This window comes from Phyllostomus discolor, chromosome 7 (genome assembly GCF_004126475.2).
Source record: "Phyllostomus discolor isolate MPI-MPIP mPhyDis1 chromosome 7, mPhyDis1.pri.v3, whole genome shotgun sequence".
Lineage (NCBI taxonomy): Eukaryota > Metazoa > Chordata > Mammalia > Chiroptera > Phyllostomidae > Phyllostomus > Phyllostomus discolor.
Genome location: NC_040909.2, coordinates 120,503,166 through 120,527,361, shown reverse-complemented (window position 1 = coordinate 120,527,361; position 24,196 = coordinate 120,503,166). Strand labels below are relative to the sequence as shown.

The 24,196-nt window shown below is 35.2% G+C and overlaps 1 protein-coding gene across 1 annotated transcript in view; it reads left to right on the top strand.

The window, feature by feature from the left end:
• CSMD3 (CUB and Sushi multiple domains 3) overlaps positions 1 to 24,196 on the top strand; it is an 893,237-nt gene that overhangs the window by 863,165 nt on the left and 5,876 nt on the right. The window contains 9 exon segments of the mRNA XM_028533680.2: positions 624 to 697; positions 7,469 to 7,580; positions 9,682 to 9,735; positions 9,738 to 9,842; positions 9,845 to 9,859; positions 12,460 to 12,525; positions 17,261 to 17,419; positions 20,612 to 20,724; positions 23,246 to 23,333. Coding sequence (XP_028389481.1) covers positions 624 to 697; positions 7,469 to 7,580; positions 9,682 to 9,735; positions 9,738 to 9,842; positions 9,845 to 9,859; positions 12,460 to 12,525; positions 17,261 to 17,419; positions 20,612 to 20,724; positions 23,246 to 23,333 — 786 coding nt within the window.

Sequence of the window (24,196 nt, the reverse complement as noted above, 5' to 3'; positions counted from 1 at the left end):
TGACTCTCTCCCCTATGCTTACTTTACAACTGTGTGACTATTTTTATAACTGACAGTTTGTCAAAATACGTTTCTATAATCCTAACTAAACTAAATGCCACTTTTGGTAAACTAACCAGTTAACCTGTCATACAAACTAGCCAACTCAGAGACAACCAGCCCTACCCTTCTTATGTCTGAATCTGCTACAGATATCAGTAAGATAATCCAAATAACTAAGTCCTGTGACTGGAAAAAAACATTACTTCTTGAGGGGAATATTATTATACCTGAGATCATAAGGTAGCAAAGTCCTTAGACAAATATTTTATGCATGTGTTCTTTCTTCACTTTTCTTTAAATTTTTATCTACAGATTTAGTTGCATGTCAAGTGCTTTTATAGTACAAGGTTTCAGAGTTCAAGAATTGCATAATTTATATAAAATGTAATTTACCCAGATTGCTTGCTGTGTTATTAGTAGGCTTCTGTCCATGGTGAGATGCTATTAGATTTATTCTCATATTACCCAGGGCCATTTCATTAAAGCTGATATCACCTAAAATAGTTTTGTATGAGAGAAATATACATTTAAATATAACTGTAAGTTTTGAAGAAATATTATGTTTTTAATCTTCACTTTAGAGCCCACTCGTACCTCATGTGAAAACCCAGGGGTGCCACGGCATGGATCTCAGAACAATACATTTGGATTTCAAGTGAGTGATTTAAATAAAAATTTCCATTTAACATCAAACTGTATCATAAGGCCTTTATTGGTTCATGAACACGAAGCCCTGTTGATGCAAACAGAGGAAAAGTTACACTTATGTCTGCATTAATGAACGTATTTACAAAAGGTAACAAGCAACACACAGAGTTGAAGTGAAAGAAGAATAGAAGAAAAATAGGCTTCAATAATAATAGCCTAATTGATCATAAGGATAAAGGAACATTGGAGATAGCTATGAGCATAGGAAAATCCATAAGCAGAAGGAGAGGGGAGTAAGAGTAAGTGAGGGAGTGAATGAGTACACTCTACAGGAAGAGGTGGGGACAGTGAGGAACAGAGCAGACGAAAGAGGGGAAAGGAGAGGCCACTGAGACTGAATTACCTAATACATAAAACATGGTTGTTCAGTAAGACAGTAAGTCTAAAATATTTTTGTTTGATAATGTGTATATAATACCAAAATATTTTCTACACATTGTCATTGATGTGAGAACCATCTGAGAAAATAATTTAACCGTAACCTATTGTTACACGATGCGTAGTTGGATGGTTAAATTACAATTCTTTAGCACGCCCAGTCATGTGTGGCCGACTTTCTTGTTCTCTCTTTTCCAATTTAGATCTTATGTGGAGATTCAGCAAGGTTTTCATTACAGGGCCTCGGGGAAGCCAAAGTGCATACTGATTCCAAAAGGAAATTGTCCATTTCTGCAACACCCAGCTGCTTTGTGTTGTAGGGTTTTCAAATTGCGCTATTTTGTGTGAAATTCAGTGAGAACCTGAAGAACATCTATTTCTAAAAAGAGTATTCATCAAAGGTGCCATATTTTTGTTGCTAGAATACTTTTCACTTATCTACAGATCAGGCTCAGTATGGACACTGATTTGAGAGCATTTCCAACTCTCCCCGTTGGCCTCAGGCCTGCCTAGATAATAAAAGTGTAAAAGAAGTGTCTCAGTCTCCATTGTATTGATGTCCTAGAAAACTTTAAGTTCCTATGTACGGAAAGGTTTTATCGGTTTATCTGAATCCTGAAACGTGGACCACTAGCTAAACAGCATCAGTCTTCATCACATGGGCAAAGAAACTACAATAGAGTGTGACGCGGCTGTGGCCAGAGACTGAGTCACTGACAGTGTTCTCACAGAGCACAGAGCTGCGAAGCTACTATCTGTGCACAGGATCAGCTGATTTTTCTGAAAAAATATGGGTTCTTTCTCGTAAACTAGCTCTGAAATAATGGAAATAGAAATGATCGAAATTGAGTTTGTAATAGTCACCTAATTAAACGGTGAGTGGAGGTGGAAGAGGGTGGAGGGTAGACAAGTTGGAATGGAAAAAATAAAATTAAAAAATGAATAGAATCCTTAAATCTGCATTTTAAGAATTCTATTACAATCATTAAAAATTTATTTAAAAATGAACCTAACCCTGAATCCATATTATTTGGTTCATAAAAGTATATTAGAGCATTATCTTCTATCTAGGTATATATGAATAAACTAGATTTCAAACATGGTAAAGTCTATATATAATTATATTAATCTCTATTATAATTACAAATGATATTTTGAGTATGTTACATTAGAAATCAACTTTTGTACATGCATATGGCAGGTATATGTGTATGTATGTTTATGTATATTAATTATATTTACTATATATACAGGGTGGTCCAAGAGTAGGTTTACAGTTGTGAGTATGCAAAACAGTATATTCTCATTTTATTATTTATTAATTATTGGACTTTTTTCCACGCAAACAACTGTAAACCTATTTTTGCCCCTCTGGTATGCACTAATTATATTTCCTAAATCTACAGAGAGCCGACAGAATTTTAAAAATTCTAATTCTAACTACTATCAATTTATTAATATTCCAAATGCATATCGTCTTATATAACCAGAAAAGGTATCTTTATTGGTTGAGAAAAACTCTTGCGAGTGACAGAAACTGTTTTGAACTAGCTTAACCCTAAAGGCATTACATGCCATGCGGCAGATGTGTCTGAGGCCACAAGAGAAGGATTCAAGTGAGACTCACCAAGCCCAGAATTTAGTAACTGGACCACAGTACTCAGTCTTTTCCACTCATCTGTTTACTTCATTTTCTCTCTCTGCATATTGGCCATATGGCCAGGGGTGTATTGTTTCTCTTTACACTTCAGTCACACACAGAAAGTGATTAATTGCCTCAATCTCAGTTCCAGATTTCCAGAAAGAGAATCAGAATGTTCTAACGTTTGTATCCCTCACTGGTTTTATTAGGTGGCAATAGAGAGTTAAGTAGAAAGAGCTGTAGGAACTTCACTTCTGGGAGGGACAAGAAAAAGAAAATTATGACTGCAATAGCACTCCAATCATTTTCTTCATATCATTTTCTCTTTGATGTGTTCATTTATTCACTCTCCTTTCCTATATGGATTTATAATACTAATAGGTTTTTGTGGACATAGATATAACCATTAACATATAAGAATCTATCACCTCTTGATAGAAATGATGGAAATTCTAGCATTGAAAAAAAATACTCAACATATTGTAATTTATCTCTTTATCTAAACTCTTGAAAATTGGAACAATTTTTGCTAGAAATAGGCTGGCAGTGAAGGGAATAGCTGTCAAAATGATTGATACAACATGTAGATTAATTATGGGATACATGCCAAATATATATTTCATTAACTACTGTATCACCCTTTAAATCTGAGCTTTGGAAGACACATTATTTAGATTTAGGACTTGTTACATAAAGCTATATATACACACGTGCGTGTGTGTGTGTGTGTTTGTGTGTGTGTGTATATATGAAATGTTTTGAATCTGACTCTTAGATGGTTAACCCCAAGTATTTAATGCTAAAATAGTTAACCCTAACTAAATGACCATGCTGATTGTGTGATCTCTAGTTTATAATCCAAATTAGTGTGTAAGGCAACTATGTTATTAGTGTCTTATTATCTTTAAATGATGAATATGACAACAGAAATTTTTAAAACAAAAAAACATAAATTTTATTTGCTCATTTAAAAATCTGATTATTTTTAATAGAAACTCACAAGATACCTTAAAATTCAATTTTTTAAAAACCAGAAAACTCAGGGTTAAAAATGATGATCACCCCTATTGCATCTCATCTTAAACACGTTATTCCTTTATTGTTATGATCCTACTTTTCCTTCAATTCTATTAACCTTAACTTATGTATGTCTTTTATTAATAGTTATCTCAATTTTTAAGAGTATAATGTGCAATATAAGTGTAATAAAAATACAAGTAGAAAACTAGTTTAAAATAGATTACAGAGAGCGTATAAATTTTTGAAACCTTAACTGTAAGTATACTTTGAAAGTTGTTGGGACCTATACTGTATACTAAAATTAAACAAATGTGTGATATTAAAAATCAAATACAAATGAATACAGTGATGAAAATTCTAGCCATCATTTAGTATGAAATATCATGAAAGGGGAAGGTAGATCTTATTTAGAAAGTTCTAAGTTTGTGCAAAAATTTTAATTAATCCTGTACTTAGTTCTCTAAACTTCATAATTTAGGAACTGATATATAACATTTAAAGAAGAAATAATGAGCTAAAAAAGATGTCATATGTACTAATTAGATGTTACATAGAATTTTATAATGCATTTGCATACAACATGATGATTTGGGTTGATTTAAAGTAATTTTTATTATAATACTGGTGAAAGTAAAACAATATGGATGCTTGTTAACTCATGATATAAAAATAATTTTCAGTGTTAATTTTCACATTGTACGTAACTGCTCACACAAACAGCACTTCTTAAAAATCCTCACCCAAGAGAAAGGGAGAGAGAGTGAGAGAGAAAGAATGTTATCAATGTGAGACCAACATCAGTTGGTTGCCTCCCATGTATGATCTGAACCGGGATTGAACCTGCAACCTAGATATGCACCCTGACCAGGAATCAAACACATAATAACCACTGTTGTACGGATGACATCCAACCAACTAAGTAACCTGGCCAGAGCCAAATAGCACTTTTTACTAGTAAATCTTGGAAGATTTTGGTATTTGGGTCAGATGGAATATGTGGTCTCATAGGATGGGTAAAACATTAATAACTGGAAAAGTGTTAAGGAAGCACATAGTTTTCCTAGTGAGTTGCTGCAGGGAAGTCTCTCTAAAAATGTCTGGACTAAATCTTTTAGAGTAAGACTAAGAAAAGAAAGTTGGGAAAGGCATTTCATACAGGGAGAATAGCATGCAATTTCATGAGTCAAGATTGGAGAAATGGAGACAAGTTCACTGCTTATGGTAATTGCCCATGGCAGTCTTTTCTCAAAGTGTGGTCCCTGACCAAGCAGTGGCAGTCTTACCTGGGAACTTGTTGGAAATGCAGGTTCTACTCAGTCAGAAACTTTATAGGGGTCCTCAGCTATGTGTGTTTTGGTAGGTCCTCCTGGCGACCATGACATCTGCTAACTTTGGAGAAACAAAGCTCGCAGGAAAGATTTTGAGGACTAAAACAGGTTATGTAAGTGGTAAGGGAAGAAGGAGAAGGTCTGATAACAATTTAGGAGGTTAAACTGTCAGCATTTGGTAGTAGATGAAGTGAAGGTAGATTTAGGGGTAGGAGGTGGCCCCATTAACTGAGATCTAGCATGAAGCAGGATTGTTGGATTGATGGGTTTTGAAGAACTGTTTAAAGAACAGAATTGCAAAATCTGCATGATGAGTCACATAATCTAGGCCACAGGGGAAAGTAAGAATCTGTAGCACTGTATTTACACAATCCCAGGGAGTCTGTGAATGGCTCTGGAACAATTCGAGGGACTGTGTTTCTATGGAATACAGCGTGGCAAGTGCTGCCTGGAGTTGAGCAATATAGTAATCTTGGACGAAATGGGGCATTGAAGAGATAAGATATCTCCTAAAGGCTAAAGTGAAGGTCTTGTGGAAGACATAATACAAGGTAACTGGACGGATAACATTTGTTATAAAAGAATGACTATTGGAATTAAGTGTTTCTGGCAGAGTATAGTTCTGGCAGACAATGAGACTATGAGAAATGGTGAATTTAGCTAGTCTCGGGGTCCAAATAGCATCTTGTATTAAATTATGTCACATTAGGCTTAGCCTCATGTTGCTTTAGCAGGTGGCAGTAGGGACTAAGGGGAAAGTGGGAGCAGGTTCTCTGTGGTAAGTCCTAAGAGAGGAATTAAGCATCTCAGACTCTGGTTGGGGAGGAAGGTTGAAGCAGCAGCCTCCAACGGTCCCTTATCTTGTCCACTTCTAAACATTTAATAAATCCTGGTAGCTCTTCCTTGAAATATATTTTGGATAAACAACTTCCTTCCCCCCTCTCCTTCCACAAGTTAGCCCAGCTTTCACCCACTCAATTCTATCAAATGGCAGCACCAGCCTCATAATCAGAATCACCATTCATTATTCATTTTGTTTAATAGTTTCTTCATATGACAGCTAATTTTCTAAAGATATTATATTCTATACCAATTTTACTTGCTCTGAAAGCTTTAGCAAATTTGTTTCAATTAAAAAATAGATTTTAAATGTCATAGCCTGCCCTTTTGCCATTTGAGACCCTTAATTCTTACTGATGTCTGACTTAATAATTATAGCTAGAATTTATTTAAAACTCGTATGCCATCCCTGTGTGGAGTGGATTATGTATCTTATTTTATTTCATCCTTAAAACAAATCTCAAGGCAAATCATATTATCATCTTTATTTGTAGATGGGAAGTTAAGTCTCAAGGGTGAGATATACATTATTCAAGTAAGATCAGATCCAAAGTTAAAGCCAAGTATATATTCCTGTGGGGTCTGCTTTCTTTTGAAACTGTATTTCATTACCACCCATTGTACCCCCAGCTTCTCCGCTCACTGTACTGTGTGAACTATCCGTGTCAAACAATGAAATGTAGTCTCATTTTCGCTAAACTACGTGACGTGTATTTTAACCTCCACACATTTCCTCATCATTTTCTTATATTTTCCACTGTTATTCCAGTTGCTCTCAAACATTCATGTTCATTAAAATCACCTAGGGGGTTTGTTAAAACACAGACTGATAATCCCTACCCTAAGAGTTTCTGAGTCAGTGGGTCTGGGGTAAGGCCCCAGAATTTGCACTTTTGACAAGTTCTTAAGTGATGGTGAAGTGACTGGTCCTGGGCCCCCACTTTGAGAACCGTTGCTATATATGTTTATCTCTAATCTGCATCCTTAAAAACTCAGTGCAAACTCCATGTCTTCCATTGTGTATTTCTATTACCTTTATGACCTTCAGTAAACACTTTTACATCGAATACAATATTGCATCTACTGTTCTCCATATTCATTTGCCTTTTATATTGTTAGCTATCTTTATTTCCATATCTATCGTTATCCATCTTTATTTCTCTATCTTTAACCTCTGTCAGTCTCTCTGTTATTCTACCTTGTACTTATATGTAGTTTTTTTACCTTTTGCTACCCATATATCTTCTTTATATTATGGCAAAAAGTTCAGCATATATGTAAACTATGGATACTCAAATATTTGATGATGATATGCACACAAAGAGATCTAAGTGTTTTTCTTTCCTCCGCCCAATTTTATTTTAAATCAGATTTCAATTTATTTGCCCTCCAACTTCCACCATACACAATTGCTTTTGAACTATTTTCTCAAAGTTTTTTCTGTTCGTTGCCATATTTGAAGTTGCATTGTGGCATCTGTTTTTTTTTTTCCCTCTGTAATTTGCTACAGGTAGGAAGTGTTGTACAGTTTCATTGCAAAAAAGGACACCTTCTCCAGGGTTCTACAACACGCACTTGCCTTCCCGATCTCACATGGAGTGGAATTCAGCCTGAATGCATACGTAAGTATTGTGTCTAAGGAATTATATTTATCATGGGTAGGAATTTATATGCATTTTTCTTCTAGTTATGAAAATCAATGCATAGCCACACAATGGATGCATCACATTGATGTTTCATATTATTATGAACATATATTATATGTTCATCTATGTGCTTTTCTTTCTAAGTCATAGCCCTGTGTCCACTGGGAAGCACTGTTACTAAAGAAGTGAGAGGGCAGGAGGCACATTTTTGTTCTTTTTGAAAGGCCCTGGGCATTGTGTTCAGTCCAGTCACCTGGTAATTTTAGATGATAATTATTTTTTTAGATTTATAGATCTGTGCTATGAACCTGAAATACTCAGATACAGGAGACTCCAACATAGTGACTCTTAATATTATCACTTGTGAAACTCTGAGAATCTGAGGAATGCTAGAAATACACATGTAAGAAAATATGCACCTTGACAGAAAATTGGAATACTAATTTGGGATTTCCTGGAGCTTGTGAATGTGCACTGACCCTAAACTGAAAACATTTGCTGTACACAGTAAATTAGAACAGATTCCAAGGTCATTACTAAAGAGTCTTTTCTTACTTACAGTTAGAAATCAATTTCATCTGGTAAGTTACTTATCTCTTGTTTCCTTCATATCTCCTCTTTTTATCTCCTCCCCCATCTTTTTAAATTCTGGCCCCCTTGGGAGAAAAAATAAAGAGTAAGCAGGAGGAGAATAGTATGTAACTTTTAGGAATTGCTGAAGTTCAAATGAGACCTGAGAATTTACTCTAGCCCTGTCAGTACCACCCAGATAGTCTTGGGAGCCCCCATGGACCTGCAGGTCACCAAAAAGCAGCAGGGCACCCCAGTAAGTCCTGCCACACACCCGCTTTGTTTATGTTTAAATGTGGCAAAATCCCTTAAAAGAATTCCTCAGTGTGCACTTTAGAACAGCTGTGTGGAACGTGACTAAGTATTTCATAGTAAATCTAAATTCTTTGATGACCTACATTTGGGATATGATGATTTAAATGAAGTTAAACAGCTTCTGTTACTGCGAAGCATCTCAGAATTTTAATATGTGCATAATGAGAGGACTAAGAATGTACCAGAACTGACTATGTGTGTTTATCCTTAGCAATATTAACTTCGTGAGGATCATATTCATTAACAGAATTATATCAAATATAAACCATGTAGTACAATACACTATGTGATCATTGTGTTAAAAATGTTATTTATACCTTTGTAAATCTCCATTGGGAGACAAATGAAAACTTTTTTCCCAAATTTGTCCACAGAACACTTTGTTCAGATACCCTTTAAGGATTTTTATCCATGAACAAGTGATCAGAAATGCTGTCTAGGGAGGAAAATTCTTGTACCGCCTATTTCTGATCGAAAAGGAATGGTCTTTAAAGGACACAAACAGGTGAACTTGGGGTCAGGGCCAATAAGTGCCAAAGGTATAGGTAGAGAGGAATCGAGGTAGAGAATTAGGAATGAGAAGAAATGGGACAAAATGTTAAATGGATGAAAAAGTACTGCCAGCATATAAACCCAAGATACGTCCAAAAAATTTTACATGTAAAACATTAAATTGTACTTTCTACATTAGGGAGTATTAATTAATATCAGAATGACATAATGAGCTGTGGTTGGATTTAACTTTAGAAAATGTTTTTTTAATTTAAAGTAAATATAATAAAGTATCATGAACTAATATTCCCTAAACTGGTATAGAAAATTAGAGTTTGACATACTATAAGACGTTTCTTATTGTGAGACTTTTTAGGCCCTTTAAAATGCTAATATGTAATATGACTCTCTAAAATGGTGATATAGTATACATTTACGGGCTTAAGTATACACAATCTTTTTTCCCTCAGTTTACCTATTAACATAGTATTCACCGGATGATTAGGAAATGCTAATCTATGAAATCAGAATGTATATTTACACTTGTACATTTCCTTTGACTCATTAGAATAATTGTTTTAAAGTATATTTATATAAAGATGTTAACATACTTCTAAAAATATATCATGTCTCTAGTCTCAAAATTTTCTTAACATGTCTATAAAAATGAACATTTCTCTCTCTCTCTTTTTAAATATAGCCCACAGCTGTAAACAGCCAGAAACTCCTGCTCATGCAAATGTCGTAGGAATGGACCTCCCTCCCACGGCTACACACTGATTTATACCTGCCAGCCTGGCTTCTTCTTAGCTGGCGGAACAGAACACAGGGTGTGTAGATCTGATAACACTTGGACTGGAAAGTTCCTGTTTGTGAAGGTACGTTTTATGCATAAGACCTTTTCACAAAAGATGTTGTACTATTTTGACCTCTCTTAGATACAAGAGACAGAAAAAAAGTCAATTCAAATTAGCTTAACACAAGGGAAATTTGTTGGACAATTAAAGGAGAGGAGTAATGTAGATGCTTTGGGAGCCAGAGGCACAAAAATATCATTCAGTTCTTTATAGCTTCTTTTCTATGCTCTGGTTTTTTATTCTTGCCTTTATTACTTCTTCTAGTTTTCTATTCATAGTAGGTGTACTGGTTGTATAGGGCTAACTGAACAAAATAGCACAAGGTGGGTGGCTTAAAAGAAAGAAATTTATTCTCTCACAGTTCTCGAGGCCAGAGGTCCAACATCAAGCGGTCAGCAGGTCCATATGTCCTCCAAAGGCCCCCGCATTCCTTACTTTTCCCTCACCGCTCATGGCTTCTGGCTGTTCTTGGCATTCCTTGGCTCATAGCCTTACTCCATTTTCTACTTTCATCATCACATGGCCTGTCCTGTGTATCCCCGTATGTCCTCTCCGCTCTTTGTAAACACACCAGTCATTATATTTAGGGATTATTTCAGGATTAGTTCACCATGAGAGCCCCCACTGATTATATCTTCAAAGACCTTCTTTCTAAATAAGATCATATTCTGAGGTTCCTGGTGAACATAAATTTTGGGAGGTATACTCTTCAACCTCCTAGGGGAGAGAACATTGCTGCCGACATTTCTAGGCTCGTAGGCTTCTGGCAGAGCAACCCTGGTCAAAAGAGCCTTTCCCAAAGCTTGGCCATGAAGGCACCCCTCAGAAGTTCGAGCGTCATGGTGCTGAACAGAGTCCATATCCAAATCCATTACTCAACCGGGGTGATAGGTTTCACTGACCTTGTCTAGATGAAGTGACCACTCCTCTTGCTGCTTAATTAGGACAGTTCCCATCTGGACAAGATGTAAGAAATTGACCAGAGAAAATAGGGTTGTATTTCCAGAAAAAAGAGCAAAGGAAATTGTTTTGAACTCTTTGTAAGGTCATCAATAAACTACCTTTTTCTTTTTTTTTTTTTACATTTTTTCAGAACTTCTAATTCTTGATCTCTTGCAGCATTGACAAATGTTAATAAATTTATCCTTCTTGAGATGGTTTTACTCTCTTAGCCAGAACATTACCATTATTTTTTAACTTGGAAAAATTTTATGATAGAAATACCGGCCCTTGAGACCTTATTCTCTTGTTTGCTTGTCATTGTCTTTCTCCATTCTGTGCTTTCACCTGCTCCTCCCCAACTAGAATATAATCTCAATAAATAGAAAAACCTTTGTTCAACGTGTTTGAAACTCTAATTTTAACACTGAGATCAGTCCTTGCGTGTGCAAACTGTTCAATAAATATTTGAATAAATAAGTATGTTATTACTTCATAATCCTGCCTATCTATTCTCCCTTATAAATTAATTTTCTACCCATGGTTTCTGAAGGCTTGGTTCTTAGCCATCTCTTTGTTTTACTTTATATTCTCTCCTTAGGTAAGCTCATTTAAGCCAATGTCTTCAACAGTGTCTTTTATGGAAACTATTCGCATATTAATATTTCTAGCTTATCTATCTTTTCTTAGCTCCAGACTTGTATGTTCAGTTGCTTACTTGACATCTCTTCTTGAATTCCCCAGAGAACTTCAGTACTCGATATATGCTAATCTGAACTCCTGAATTTCTTTTCACCGTAGTCTTCTTTTGGTAATCCTGTCTCAGTGGTCTGTCATCATGTCATACATAGAAACCTGGTAGTCGGCTTTGACATCTTCCTATCCCTTTAAATCCACCAGGATTTCAACAGCTTTTTGTCTGCCCCCTGTTCTGCTTTATCATCACCACTGCAGTAGTCTCACTGAGGATTATTACTTATCCCGGGATCACGGCAGCAGCCTTCTCACTTCCCTGCCCATGTCAGTACCCACTGCTGTTCAGTTTTGTCTCCATCTTTCAGCCAGAATGGCGTTCACCCAAATCACTTCCCCTTCAAACCTTTTAAAGGCGTCACATAGTCCTCCAGATAAAGATAGAAGCCTTCACAAGGTCTGTAAGCACTGGCTGTCACGACTCCTGTAACTTTCCAGGCACTTCCAACACCCCAGGGATGTTCTTGGTTTGGGGGGCTACTTTGGGTTTGACTTAAAGCTTTAGTTTTAACTTTTCATCATTGGGCCTACTCAATGTCTTATGAGCTATCTCAACAAATTTGGATTTTAAACACGAACCTTACACAATGGTTTTTTGCCTTTTTTGCAAAGGGAACATGAGCTCAGCCCTCAACGTTTATGTTTTCCATGTTAGATATGTCTCTCCAGTGAGACACAGTAACCCATCCTATGGCGGCACTAATGCCCCTCTTGTGTCACTGGCACGTGGTGGGGGAGTTACTGGAAATGCAGGCTGGCCACAGAATTGTCAGCGGAGGGGCAGTGGTGCCATGAAAAATAGGATGCCTTGGAGTGAACGATATGATAAGTCAGGAAATAAAATTGACAGGACACTATATTTTTGGTGTGTCTATGTATGTGATTAATTATATTAACTTTTTAAACATTTTTTTTATTTCTCTTCATAGCTGGTTCCAAAATATTGGTGAAAGATCCTAGACCGGTGCTAGGAACACCCAGCCCAAAGCTAAGTGGTTAGTAACATCGATTTTTTTTCTAAAAGTCATGATATCTAAAAGCTATTGACTACTTTAAAATGAGTATTTATTTATAAAAATTTATTTCAGTGTGTGAAAACAATGCATTTGACTATTTGGAATTTGATCATTTGTTTTATAACGTGTTGAATTTCAACCAGTGTAATGATGTGACTTAGTAATATTCCAAAAATATTATTTATAGTTTTCTCTACAAAATTCCCTTTCAAGAGTATCTAAATTGACTAAATAATAGTAGCAATTATTATATTTGAAATGTAAATTAAAAATGAGATGTTATATACAATTTTAAATACATATTTTTTAACAAAGAAACCATATACAATTTTATCCGAGTAAAAAGCTCAGAAACTTCTGGAAATTGTTCAGTTTATTTTCAATTGTTAGATTTAAAAAGCAAATTTTAAACCCTAGCATAGTCATTAAAACATGGGCTTTGAAGCCCTACAACCATGATGCAATTTTCATGTTATATTTTTTCTACCCTATGACTTTGGAGAAGTTTTTTTATATATTTGAACAAAACATATAATGATTAAATTATTATAAATGAATTGTATGAAAAGGAAGTACAAAATGCTTAACAAATAGTAAGGGTTCATATACAAAGCAACTGTTTTCATATTAGTATTTTATTTACATGATATATATGAAAGCTACTAATAAAATTACAGGTTTAGAGTCTAATCTTGGAAATAGAATTGGCCCAGTTGTTCTGAGCTAAGAACAATGATAAGATTAATTTTAGTGGGTTTCAGAAATGTTCAATGTACATGTTACCAAACTGGAGTGCCCACAGAACTCTGAGACACTGATTTATTCAACACTCAGCAATACAGACTGTGACTAAAGCAGTCAGAGGATAGTGACTTTCAGTCATCATAAGACAAGAAGGTCAGCAAGGAGTCAGAAAACCATAATGGTCAATCAGTGCACAGAACTTCCCTATGGGAGCTGCTTTATCTAGAAATGGAAGGGCGCTCTGAACAATAACTCCAGAATGTCACGTGTAAACCTGGACTGTCCTGGGCAAAAACACGGCCAGTGCTCACCAATAAATAAACCCAGCAGAACCCCAAAATTAAAAACAATATGGAAAACCTAAGCAACACAATGAGTTTGGGTGATATACAAATGTAAAGATTTCTCCGTCAAACAATTATAGAATATACACTCTCTTTAAAGGAATAGGACAGCTGTAACAATTGATCATATATTAAGTAATAAATAACACAAATTTCAAACTGCAATCTCTTCTGATCATGATACAGTTCAAAGTTAACAAGAAAATGGATGCATTTTAAAACTTCTGAATGTTTGTAAATTAAGAAAATAATGCTGATGAATAATCATGAGTTAAGGGAAATTAAAATAACAAATGTAACACTAGTACTAATGTTGAAATCTAAATATCAAAATTTGGGAACTGAAGCAAAAGAAAAGTTACCAGGAGAATTTAAACACTTCAATCTTACATTAGAAAGAAGGCAGCCTCAGAATTAGTGAATTAAGTGTTCTTGTTAAGAAGATATAAAAGTATGACAGAATAACCAAAAGAAATCATAAGTCAATGTAATAAACATGAACAAACAAGTGACACCAAAGATACATAGAAAAATCTAAACAGACCCAAAGGGTAGTTCACTGAAAAACCGAAGTGAAAAATTTTTGATATGTTTGATCAGAAAACAACAAAAAATAAAAACAAATTAAATGTGAATATAATTACATAGAGAGTAGATAAAATAAATGAGAAATATATTAACACAAAACTATCAAAACTGTCAATTTTAAATTATTAAACTAAATGGACAAATTACTAGAAAAGTATATGTTACTGAATCTAATAAAACTTGAATAACCCCATAACAAAGTGGTGGTTGAAACCATTTCCACAAAGAGAAACCAGGTGTTTATTGGCTCTACTCTGGAGTTATACCAAATTTAGGAATAGAACAGGTCATCCGAGCTTTACAAAAACTCATCCAGTCAATAAAACTCATTCTGTGGGTCCCAGACAACTCTAACAACTCAGATAAATCCATAAAAAAAGGGAAAATTACTGGCCCATTTGACTCAAGATTATAGATTAAAAAATCATCTCTACATAAAATCTTAGCAAATCAGATACATTATAATAAAGAAGTCACACCCAATTCAGTTCATGATATACATTAAATCTTAGCAAATCAAATACATTATAGTAAAGATAACACTTCCAGTTTTGTTCATGATATACATAAATATTTTTTGTTAAGTAATTGTTAAAAGTAATCTATCACATTAAGAGATTAACATGCAAACATAAGATTATTATAATATTTGCACCAAAAATAATTTATAAGATTCAACTCCTTTTCATGATTTTTAGAAATCCTGTTAATAAATTAGAAAGAAAAGGAACTTCTTAAACCTGGGTAAAGGGACCTATAATGCCCTAGAGCAATGACATCTTACACGGCAAAATAGTAGAAACATTTTATTTAAATGAATGAATGAGACAAAGTGATTAGATTGCCCAAAAGACACAGGAATGACATTTGGCAGTGGGTCGCAGTCAGGCACATGTCGTTCTCTTTGGCAAAACTGGGAAGCCTATGAAGCAAAGCTGACGTTCAAAGTTTATGTTCAAATATGTCTTGGAAGGAAGGACCATGGCCACCACTGTTTTCCTCCTTTTCATTGATATCCACATCAATGATAGTTGGATGACACTTTAGAATTTATAACGAACTGCCAATAGACTGACCAATCAAAGGACACATTCTCTATTTCCCCTTAGGGAAATAGAGGAACAAATGGTGTCTGGCTCCCCTGCCCAATAATGAGTTCCACTTCTGAGTTATGTGTGAGGAAGAAGGGTGGGGTGGTGCTGGCACGCTGGACCTAGCAAGTATAGACTCCCCATAGCCAATTCCGTGCATTCTTGCAAAGTACTTTCACCAATGTCATACTGACAGTTTGAAATCTGCCATTATAGGAGTATTTACACCATAGAAATCAGCAACTGCTACGAATCTTTTTTTTTTTTCCTTTTTCTGGAGAGTCCATGGTTCAACATTCACTAGCAAATCAATGATGAATGCTGATCCAGTGTCCGTTGCTGCAGCTGCTCTCTACTTTTTCCTGTGCTATTTTCTCTGGCTCTAGGTGTTCCTCCACTCCCTTCAGCCAACACTCCCTGATGTCCCTAGGCACGATGGACAAGATCATTAGGTGTAACATATTTTTATTAAAGGTTCAAGAGTAGCAAAGAGGAATCACAGCACAAGCCAGGGGAAATGAACAGAGACACAACACCACTTATTCGCTGAGTGTCTACTCTTTGTCAGAACATCCTTCTCCCTTGCTCTCCTCCTACTTCTACAACTGAGTCTAACACTTCGAAATTCCCAATTTTTGTAACACAGGGCAGTTTAGCTTGTTACTTCCTGCAAACTTGTTCTACATATACTTTTTAAAAGCTGAAAACTCTTTAAGATGTTTACCAAATCAAGGGCTTTTACCCATGCACGCTATCAAAATTTTAGGTAAGGGTACCCTCTACATAGAGAGCATCACTGTGAAATTTGAGGTTTGAGGAGGGATGCCGCTAGAAGGATGACTTGGCAAAGGTCACAGGGTCAGGACTGTGGATTTTTCATGATGCTAATTACATGTCTGCTGAGCACATGTTTTATTAGCAACTATGCAGTGAGTATACAAACTGAGGTTTCCCTGTTTCATCTGTATAATATAAATGATAGAGAAGATCAGGTGTCAAAGGTGAGTAACTTAAGAAAAAAATACCCTTTTCTAAGTTCATGCATTTACTCACTGACCCCAGCAGGCATGTATCCATGACTAGTTGATTGCTGAGTGTGTTCCTTACAATGATGTGAGATTAATGGAAACTTCTCTCAGCCTTTTCCCAGGATCTGAACAGTTTGACATGTCTAAATTATCTAACCATAATCACATAACAATTTATACAAATATACTAAGTCTTAGTTGGCTCTATCTAACACAAGAGTGTTCTTCTTTAGATGGACATTTTATAGCATTTAGAATAGTCTTTGGTTCTGCCACAATTTGTCTCTCTCCATGACAGACAATTCTAGTGGCAATTCTTTTATTTCTAAAAATACCTTTATCTTCAAAGGTGTGAATATGGTGGAGCCCGGTCTTCCTCAGGAGCATCTATTATTGGAATAACTGAACTAGAACTCTGTGTGGGGCACAAAGGAGTGTCCCTCCTGCCAACCTGCAAGGGCTATTTTGCAAGGAGCTAAACTCTGTGTTCTCGCTCCTGTGAGTCTATCCCCACTGCCAGGAGAAGAGGAGGCCTCTTGGGGCTGGTGTACAGACTGACTTAGCCCAATAAAAGCATTCTATTTTCCTCCTGAAATAAAGATACTATTGTGGAAGAACGGGTACAAGGAAACTTGCTATTTAGCTGGATTCTATAAGTTCCATGTCCTTAATTGGTAGTGGTTATTTGTCTTTTATTGATGACTCATGTACAAATCTAGGTTATTACAATTTTGGTTTATTCTAAAGTAATGGAAACACATTTATGTGAGAAATTTATTTTATAATACACATTCCACAGTATTGTGTATTTAGCACATTTCATTATCCAACACATTAATATTCATTAATCCACTACTTAAGGCTTGTATTTACAGGACACCATAAAATTAATGTGTGTATTTATTTAATCCATTCACAGTTCCTGATGACGTGTTTGCCCAAAATTATATATGGAAAGGCTCTTACAATTTCAAAGGAAGGAAACAACCCATGACCTTGACAGTTACTAGTTTCAATGCTTCCACCGGGAGAGTCAATGCAACACTCAGCAACAGCAACATGGAGCTGCTACTCTCAGGTATCCCATTAAAGAGCAACAAATAATGCCTTCATGCCTTCATTTCCATCATTCCGTCATTTTTGTTCATGATTCTAATACTGGGAAGCATTTGTTACTTTTTTATGACATTTATAATTTATCCAGAAACACAGCTTTCTGGTTGTTGGATTGACACATAAATATTTCTACACAAATATAAATCTCCATGATGCTGAAATAAGCTCCCTGAAGGATATTTTTCTGTAGTCAAAATGAGACATTGTGAAGTAGGACAGAACTTTTAATTTGAATACAATGAAATTTTACTCTATTCTCATAACACCAAGCAGACTGGATCTGTGATTTGCAATCTATTTTATGGTCACAAAATTCTTCATATGAAAATATTTATGTGGGCTCAATTAGTTAAGACAGAAGGGGTAAGAGCACTACTTTAAACAGGCATAATGGACCCAGACCACTGTCCATCTGCTCACCTTTTCAAGTTTCTGTTCTCTCTATCTGGTGCATGCTTCTTTCATTAAGAAAACATTCACGTTTTCTTAAATGTCATCTTGTCAACAGTATGCCTGATTACCATTCTAATGTAGCCTCCGTATTACAAACACAGTCAGATTATATCTCAGAGGTTAGAACAGCATCTGAAAAAATAGGCCTCAAAGAATGTTGTCAAAGTAATGAATATGAATTATTGCTCTCATTAAAATTTTATGTCTTGATATTGCATACACAACACACACACACACACACTCACATCCGGGCTATTTTATATCCTAAATACAGTTCCCTCTTATCTGCAGTTTCACTTTCCATGGTTTCAGTTACCCAAGACTGTTATGGTCCAAAAATATTTAATGGAAAATTCTGTAAATGAGCACTTCATAGTTTTAAATTGCAAGTCATTCTGCATAGCATGAGGAAATATCACTCTGTGTTGCTCCATCCCTCCCAGCCGGGAAGTGATTTACCCCATTGGGGTATCCGTGCTGTATGCTGCCCACCCTTAGTCACTTAGTATCTGTATCCACAGCAGATCAGCAGCAACCCCACACTAAGTCGCAGTGCCTGTGGCATCTGCCTTGCTTCCACTCATCACATAGCACTGTATCATGTCACATCATCACATAAAAGGGTGAGTACCGTACAATAAGATGTTTTCAGGGAGACAGCATACAAATATAACTTTTCTTATATTGTTATAATTGTTCTATTTCATAGTTACTGTTGTTAATATCTTACTGTATCTAGTTAGTAGCTTAAACTTTATCATGGTATTTATGTTTAGGAAAAACAATGTACATATATAGGGGCACTGTCTGCAATTCAGACATCCACTGGGATCTTGGAAGTATACCTATGGGTAGAAATACTATCAAGCATCATGTTAAATATTGAATGATCCTGCACTAAACCCTGAATAGAAGCATGAAAAGTTAATATGTATTATATTTTTAAAATTATAGATATTTGTGCAATATTTGAAACAAGCTTTATATGAACAAGAGCAATGCATTTAAATTATGACTACTGATTTACATGACTTTGAACAAGCAATTTTTAAAAAATTGTCTGTAAAAGAGTTAGGACAAAATAAATGCATATATTGACCTTAAACAGCATGGATTTAAACTGCATAGGTCCACTTCATGTGTGGATTTTTTCCAGTTGACATATGTAGTCCAAACTCGAGTTGGTCAAGGGTACGCAAGCAGTTGGGATCTGCCAAAGTAGAGAGCAGGCTTAAGTGATACACAGATTTTCAGCTGCATGAGGGTAGTCTGTGCCTCTGACACCATGTTGTTCTAGGGTCAAGGGTACTCACTCTGAGAAAGTTTTCAAATTTTATTTTACAAATATAGAAAAGCAAACACACAAATTAATTTATTTGCTATCACTGTCTCCGTATACAGGAATTATAACCTTTCCCATTAATATTATTTTTGATTACCCCTATGTCTTTTTTCTATTAATTATAATTTATATTATGTCATTTATATTATGATCTATTTATCATTATCTTTGTGTTCCCAGCACATTCTAATGATATTTTATTACATAGGTAAAAAGATTAAGTGAAAGAATGAATAGTCAAATTTCAGCCATTCAGTTAAGCACAAAATTTTTACTTATGATTATATTTATTATTATTCCCCTGAACACATTTACACTCCATCTTATTTCTACTTTTAAAAAAGTCTCAATTTAAGGGGAAAAAATCATCGTATATATTTTTGCCTCTGTCTTTTATGCCATTACCTATATTGACCTTGTTGAACAAAAAATCCCACTTGATTGTTCAAGACCCAGCTCCAATGCCTTTTTTAAGCAAGCATTTCCTGATCACTCCAGTGTGAAATGATCCCTCTCTTCTGGTCTTTTACCTATTGTTGTCTCATCTGTTTTAATTAGTTGTGTACCTGACTTAATCTCTACTTCATGGAGAAAACTTGTAAGCATCCTATCTTTATATAGGAACAAAATATGTCTTTGCCGCTCAAGTTGCATCTAGAATACTCTCTTTCACATGGTTGCCACCCAATTTAAGAAAAACATAAGCAGTTTTAGAATGTGATTAATATATTTACAGATTTTAAATATGTTTAGGGGAAGCAATACCATATTTTACCACTAATAGCACACTCCATGTATAATGCGCACCCATGTTTTTGGCCCAAACTTTCAGGAAACGAATCTTTCATTTTAATTAAGTGTTTTATTTATTTATATTTAGAAGCAAAACTGATTATCATATTCCAGGGTATCATTTTTGCATACAGATATCGTTATTGCTTTCTAGGTTACACTTTTAACATATAAGCATGGATAAAATAATTAAAAACATTTATATAGATGCTGAGTTAGCACTACCCATGTAGAATGTGCATCCTTATTTTTCCCTTAAAAATGTGGGCCAAAAATGCACATTATATACCTCAAAATATGATACTTTTCTTTGCACTGTCATGGAATGGTGCTATTAAGAACAGTACTACTTAATTGTAATAGTGTAGGTCATTTAAACCCACAATGAAGATGTAAGTTGAGCAGTTCAGCTGAAAGAGAGACCAAACATATATTGCAGGATTGGTAAACAGCATTACCAATAAAACTGGCCTTGACTTGGCCTTATTTATTTCTTTTCCAATCATCTGTATTACATGATATATTTAAGGAGTTATAGATAATGAAATAAAGCATAACTTTTTACAGGAGTATATAAAAGCCAGGAAGCTCGCCTAATGTTGCACATCTATCTTATTAAAGTACCAGCTCATGCTTCTGTGAAGAAAATGAAGGAGGAAAATTGGGCCATGGATGGCTTTGTAAGTATAGTTCTTTACAAGCCTGCTGCTGACACAAATTTGTGCTTAGGTTTGTCATTCAAATTCCTGGAAAAGGTGGTTCCTAAATTTAGCTAATTATGAACACTATACATATCAAATGCTAAAATTACTATTATGGGTAAGTTTTTTGGAAAAAATGACCAAGTATATTTATTAATCTCAAGTGTTACTCCTGGGATTATTAGATTTTGGTGAGCTTTCCTTATTTCTGTAATATTTATGTGTGGGGTAGTATATAGTTTTATATTGGTTTCATTAAATTTATTTTGTTTGAAGTCAGTAGTGATAAATAAATCTGGATAAAATATAATTCAGTCTTTGGAACCACTATTTAAGGCATATGCACCATAATAAAAGGCTTCAGAAAAGATGAAGTATGCCCACTAACTTTAGGCACAGATTTAGAATATTTTCTAAAATTGTCTATGAACAGGAAGTTATGTAAATTGCTTCATGTGGGGAGATAGTTGCCATAGCTTCACCATGGAGTCACCCTGTCCTATTCAGCCACTTGTGTGAATGGAGTTTCTAAATTGGGAGTTGGAAGCAAGTCTTATATTCACATAATGCCTAGGATCCTTTGTTTAAAAATGAGCATGAGAGAAAGAGCTCTGGCCATATTCTCTCAAATAACAAGCCTTCTTTTACAAGGAACACCTAGCGGGAAAGAAGATATATAGTAAGTCACAGCCTTCAGTTAGTTTGTTTCCTGTGGAAAACATGTCCATTCTGTTTCCCTATCGGTGCCATTATTCATGGAGTTGGGGACCAACTCTTTTTTCAATGCACTCAGGTCATTTAATTGCATCATTTCATGTAGGAAACAAAATAAATACATTTAAAAAATAGAGTTTGAGCTATTCTCTTTAGAAGCATTTAATTTTAAAAAATGGCCATGACCAGTGTATGATGTCTGATAATAAAGAATAAATCTTACTACTTGTGGTGATGTATCAGACTCACATGGATGGTTTTGTATGATATTTTGCTTTTAAGGGACAAGATTCAAGGTTTTTTGTTTGTTTGTTTTTACAATTTTTACAATAGCATACATGGCTTAGGTAGCTAATTGCAGCTACTGGTAATTAAAGCAAACTTCATCTAACCAGGAATGCTGAAAAGTTTCAATTCCTATTTTATCTATGAGATCAAATGGTACTATGCCTGTAAAGTCTTATTTGAATATGTAATACACTCCAGCATTAGACATTGCCACAAAATCTTCAGAGACACTCAACTAGTATATAGCTCTTTTTTTTCCTCAAAGATTTTATTTATTTATTTTTAGGAGAGAGAGGAAGGGAGTGAGAAAGAGAGGGAGAGAAACATCAATATGTGGGTGCCTCTCCTGTGTCCCCCACAGGAGGCCTGGCATGTGACCTGACTGGTAATCAAACTAACCCTTTAGTTTGCAGGCCAGCACTCAATCTGCTGAGTCATACCAGCCAGGGCCAGTATATAGTTCTAATATTGTTGGCTGTAAATAGACTCGTTGTTTATTTCACCCACTTCCATTGGCTTTACTTGAAGCCATGGTACCAAGTTCAGATAAGATCCGGGTATCTGATTCTGGGGCCTGAGCTGGGGGGCAGCAGCTACCTGGAGCACCTTCTTTTTTTGTCAGAGGTCAGAGCACTGAGGGACATAGTAGAAGATATGCACCCCCTCCTGTTTTTAACAGCCCTATTAAAATGTAATCCATATACCCTAGAATCTACCTATTTAAAATGTTGAATTCAGTGGCTCTTCATTATTTGGAGATGAGTAACCACCACCACAGCTGATTTTATAAGATCTTTATCACCTCGAAGAGAACTTACATACCCTTTAGCTGTCATCCCACCCCACCACCCAGCCCTGAGCAGTCACAAATCTGCTTTCTGTCTGTACAGATTTCCCTGTTCTGGACTTTCATATTAATGGAATCATATAATACTGGGCTTGTGACTGACTTATTTAAGTTAACATAATGGGGAAGATGCCTTTTAAGGCCTAGGCTAGGAACTGGCATTGTCAATTCCACCCACTTTCCATTGGCCAAAGCAAGTCACAGGACCAAACCCGACTCAGTGAGATGGGAAGTATACTCTTTCCATGAAGGTCAGTGGGAGTGGAGAGAAGTGCGTATATGCTGAACAGTAATGGAATCTAAAAACACAGTGTTTTATTACTCAATTTTTAATTGAGCATTTACCCCCTTCTGTTTCATCATATCTTTGTCTCTATTGTTTTCAATAGGTTCCTTCACCTAAAAGAAATCTATGTATATATACAAACAATATTAATGAGTAACCTCTCTTTGATATCAAAATTATTTAAAAATGAAAATTTTGATTGCTTATAATGATGGCAAATGTGCATAATGTCCTGTATTTTACAGAGGAGGAAGATCTAGAGGAAAGAACATTGCACAATTCATTTATGATAAAATTAAATATCAAGTCTGGGGAAATACAGCTGTGGCCAAATTCACATTTAATCAAATTATAAATATTTTTAGGTTTCTGCTGAGCCTGATGGAGCTACTTATGTGTTTCAAGGATTTATTCAAGGCAAAGATTATGGGCAATTTGGACTACAAAGACTGGGTAATGTATTTATTCATTTTCATTTTCATGTAGTTTCTTTATTACTCTAGACATCATAAGAAAATGCAGAGAATTCTGTATATTAGGCACACTTACTATAGTTTGAGTTTTGTATTGTCAGGACTATATACATTGATCCATTTCGATAGCCTTTAAAAGAATCACATTCTTCAAAATATTGGTTCTCCATGTACCTCCTCTGCACGACGTGGTTTTCATCATATTTCTAATAAACATGACAAACTGTCTTGCCTTTAAGCAAATAAAAAGGAGAAAAAGTGTTATAGATATAAAGGAAAATATTAAACTGTAAATTATATTATCTTATGAGAACTGTAATACTTCTCTTCAGTTTGAATATTGTTGCAATTTTCTTACTCCTTCCAAAATGCAGTGACACTTTGAGAAACTCATAGGGTCCAGAAAGGGAAAATAACTGTGAGGAATGGATCTCTTTTCAGGACTTTGTGCTCTGCAGTTATGTAAATTTGCTGTGATGAATGGCACAGGGCTTTCTCATTCTTATTTCGGATTCTGCTAAAATATGTGTAAACATCGAATGGCCTTGTTTGAAGTGTATTTATTAGCATAGTTTTGGTTATACTCTCTCCCATTATCTTATTGTGGTGTTGATACATAAAGAATAAATTCAGGCTCCAAAACTACCATTTTATATTTATCTTAACAAATTTATTTACTTTGAACTTTACATAAATACTAAGTCTCTAAAAAAACTATTTAGAATGAGTATAGAATGAGTTACTAACTTTTTAAACCTGGACTAAGGTATTACTGATATTAACCTCAATGTAACTATTTATCAAAAAGTGAAATTAGCTTTCTCTAAATGAACGGTAATAATA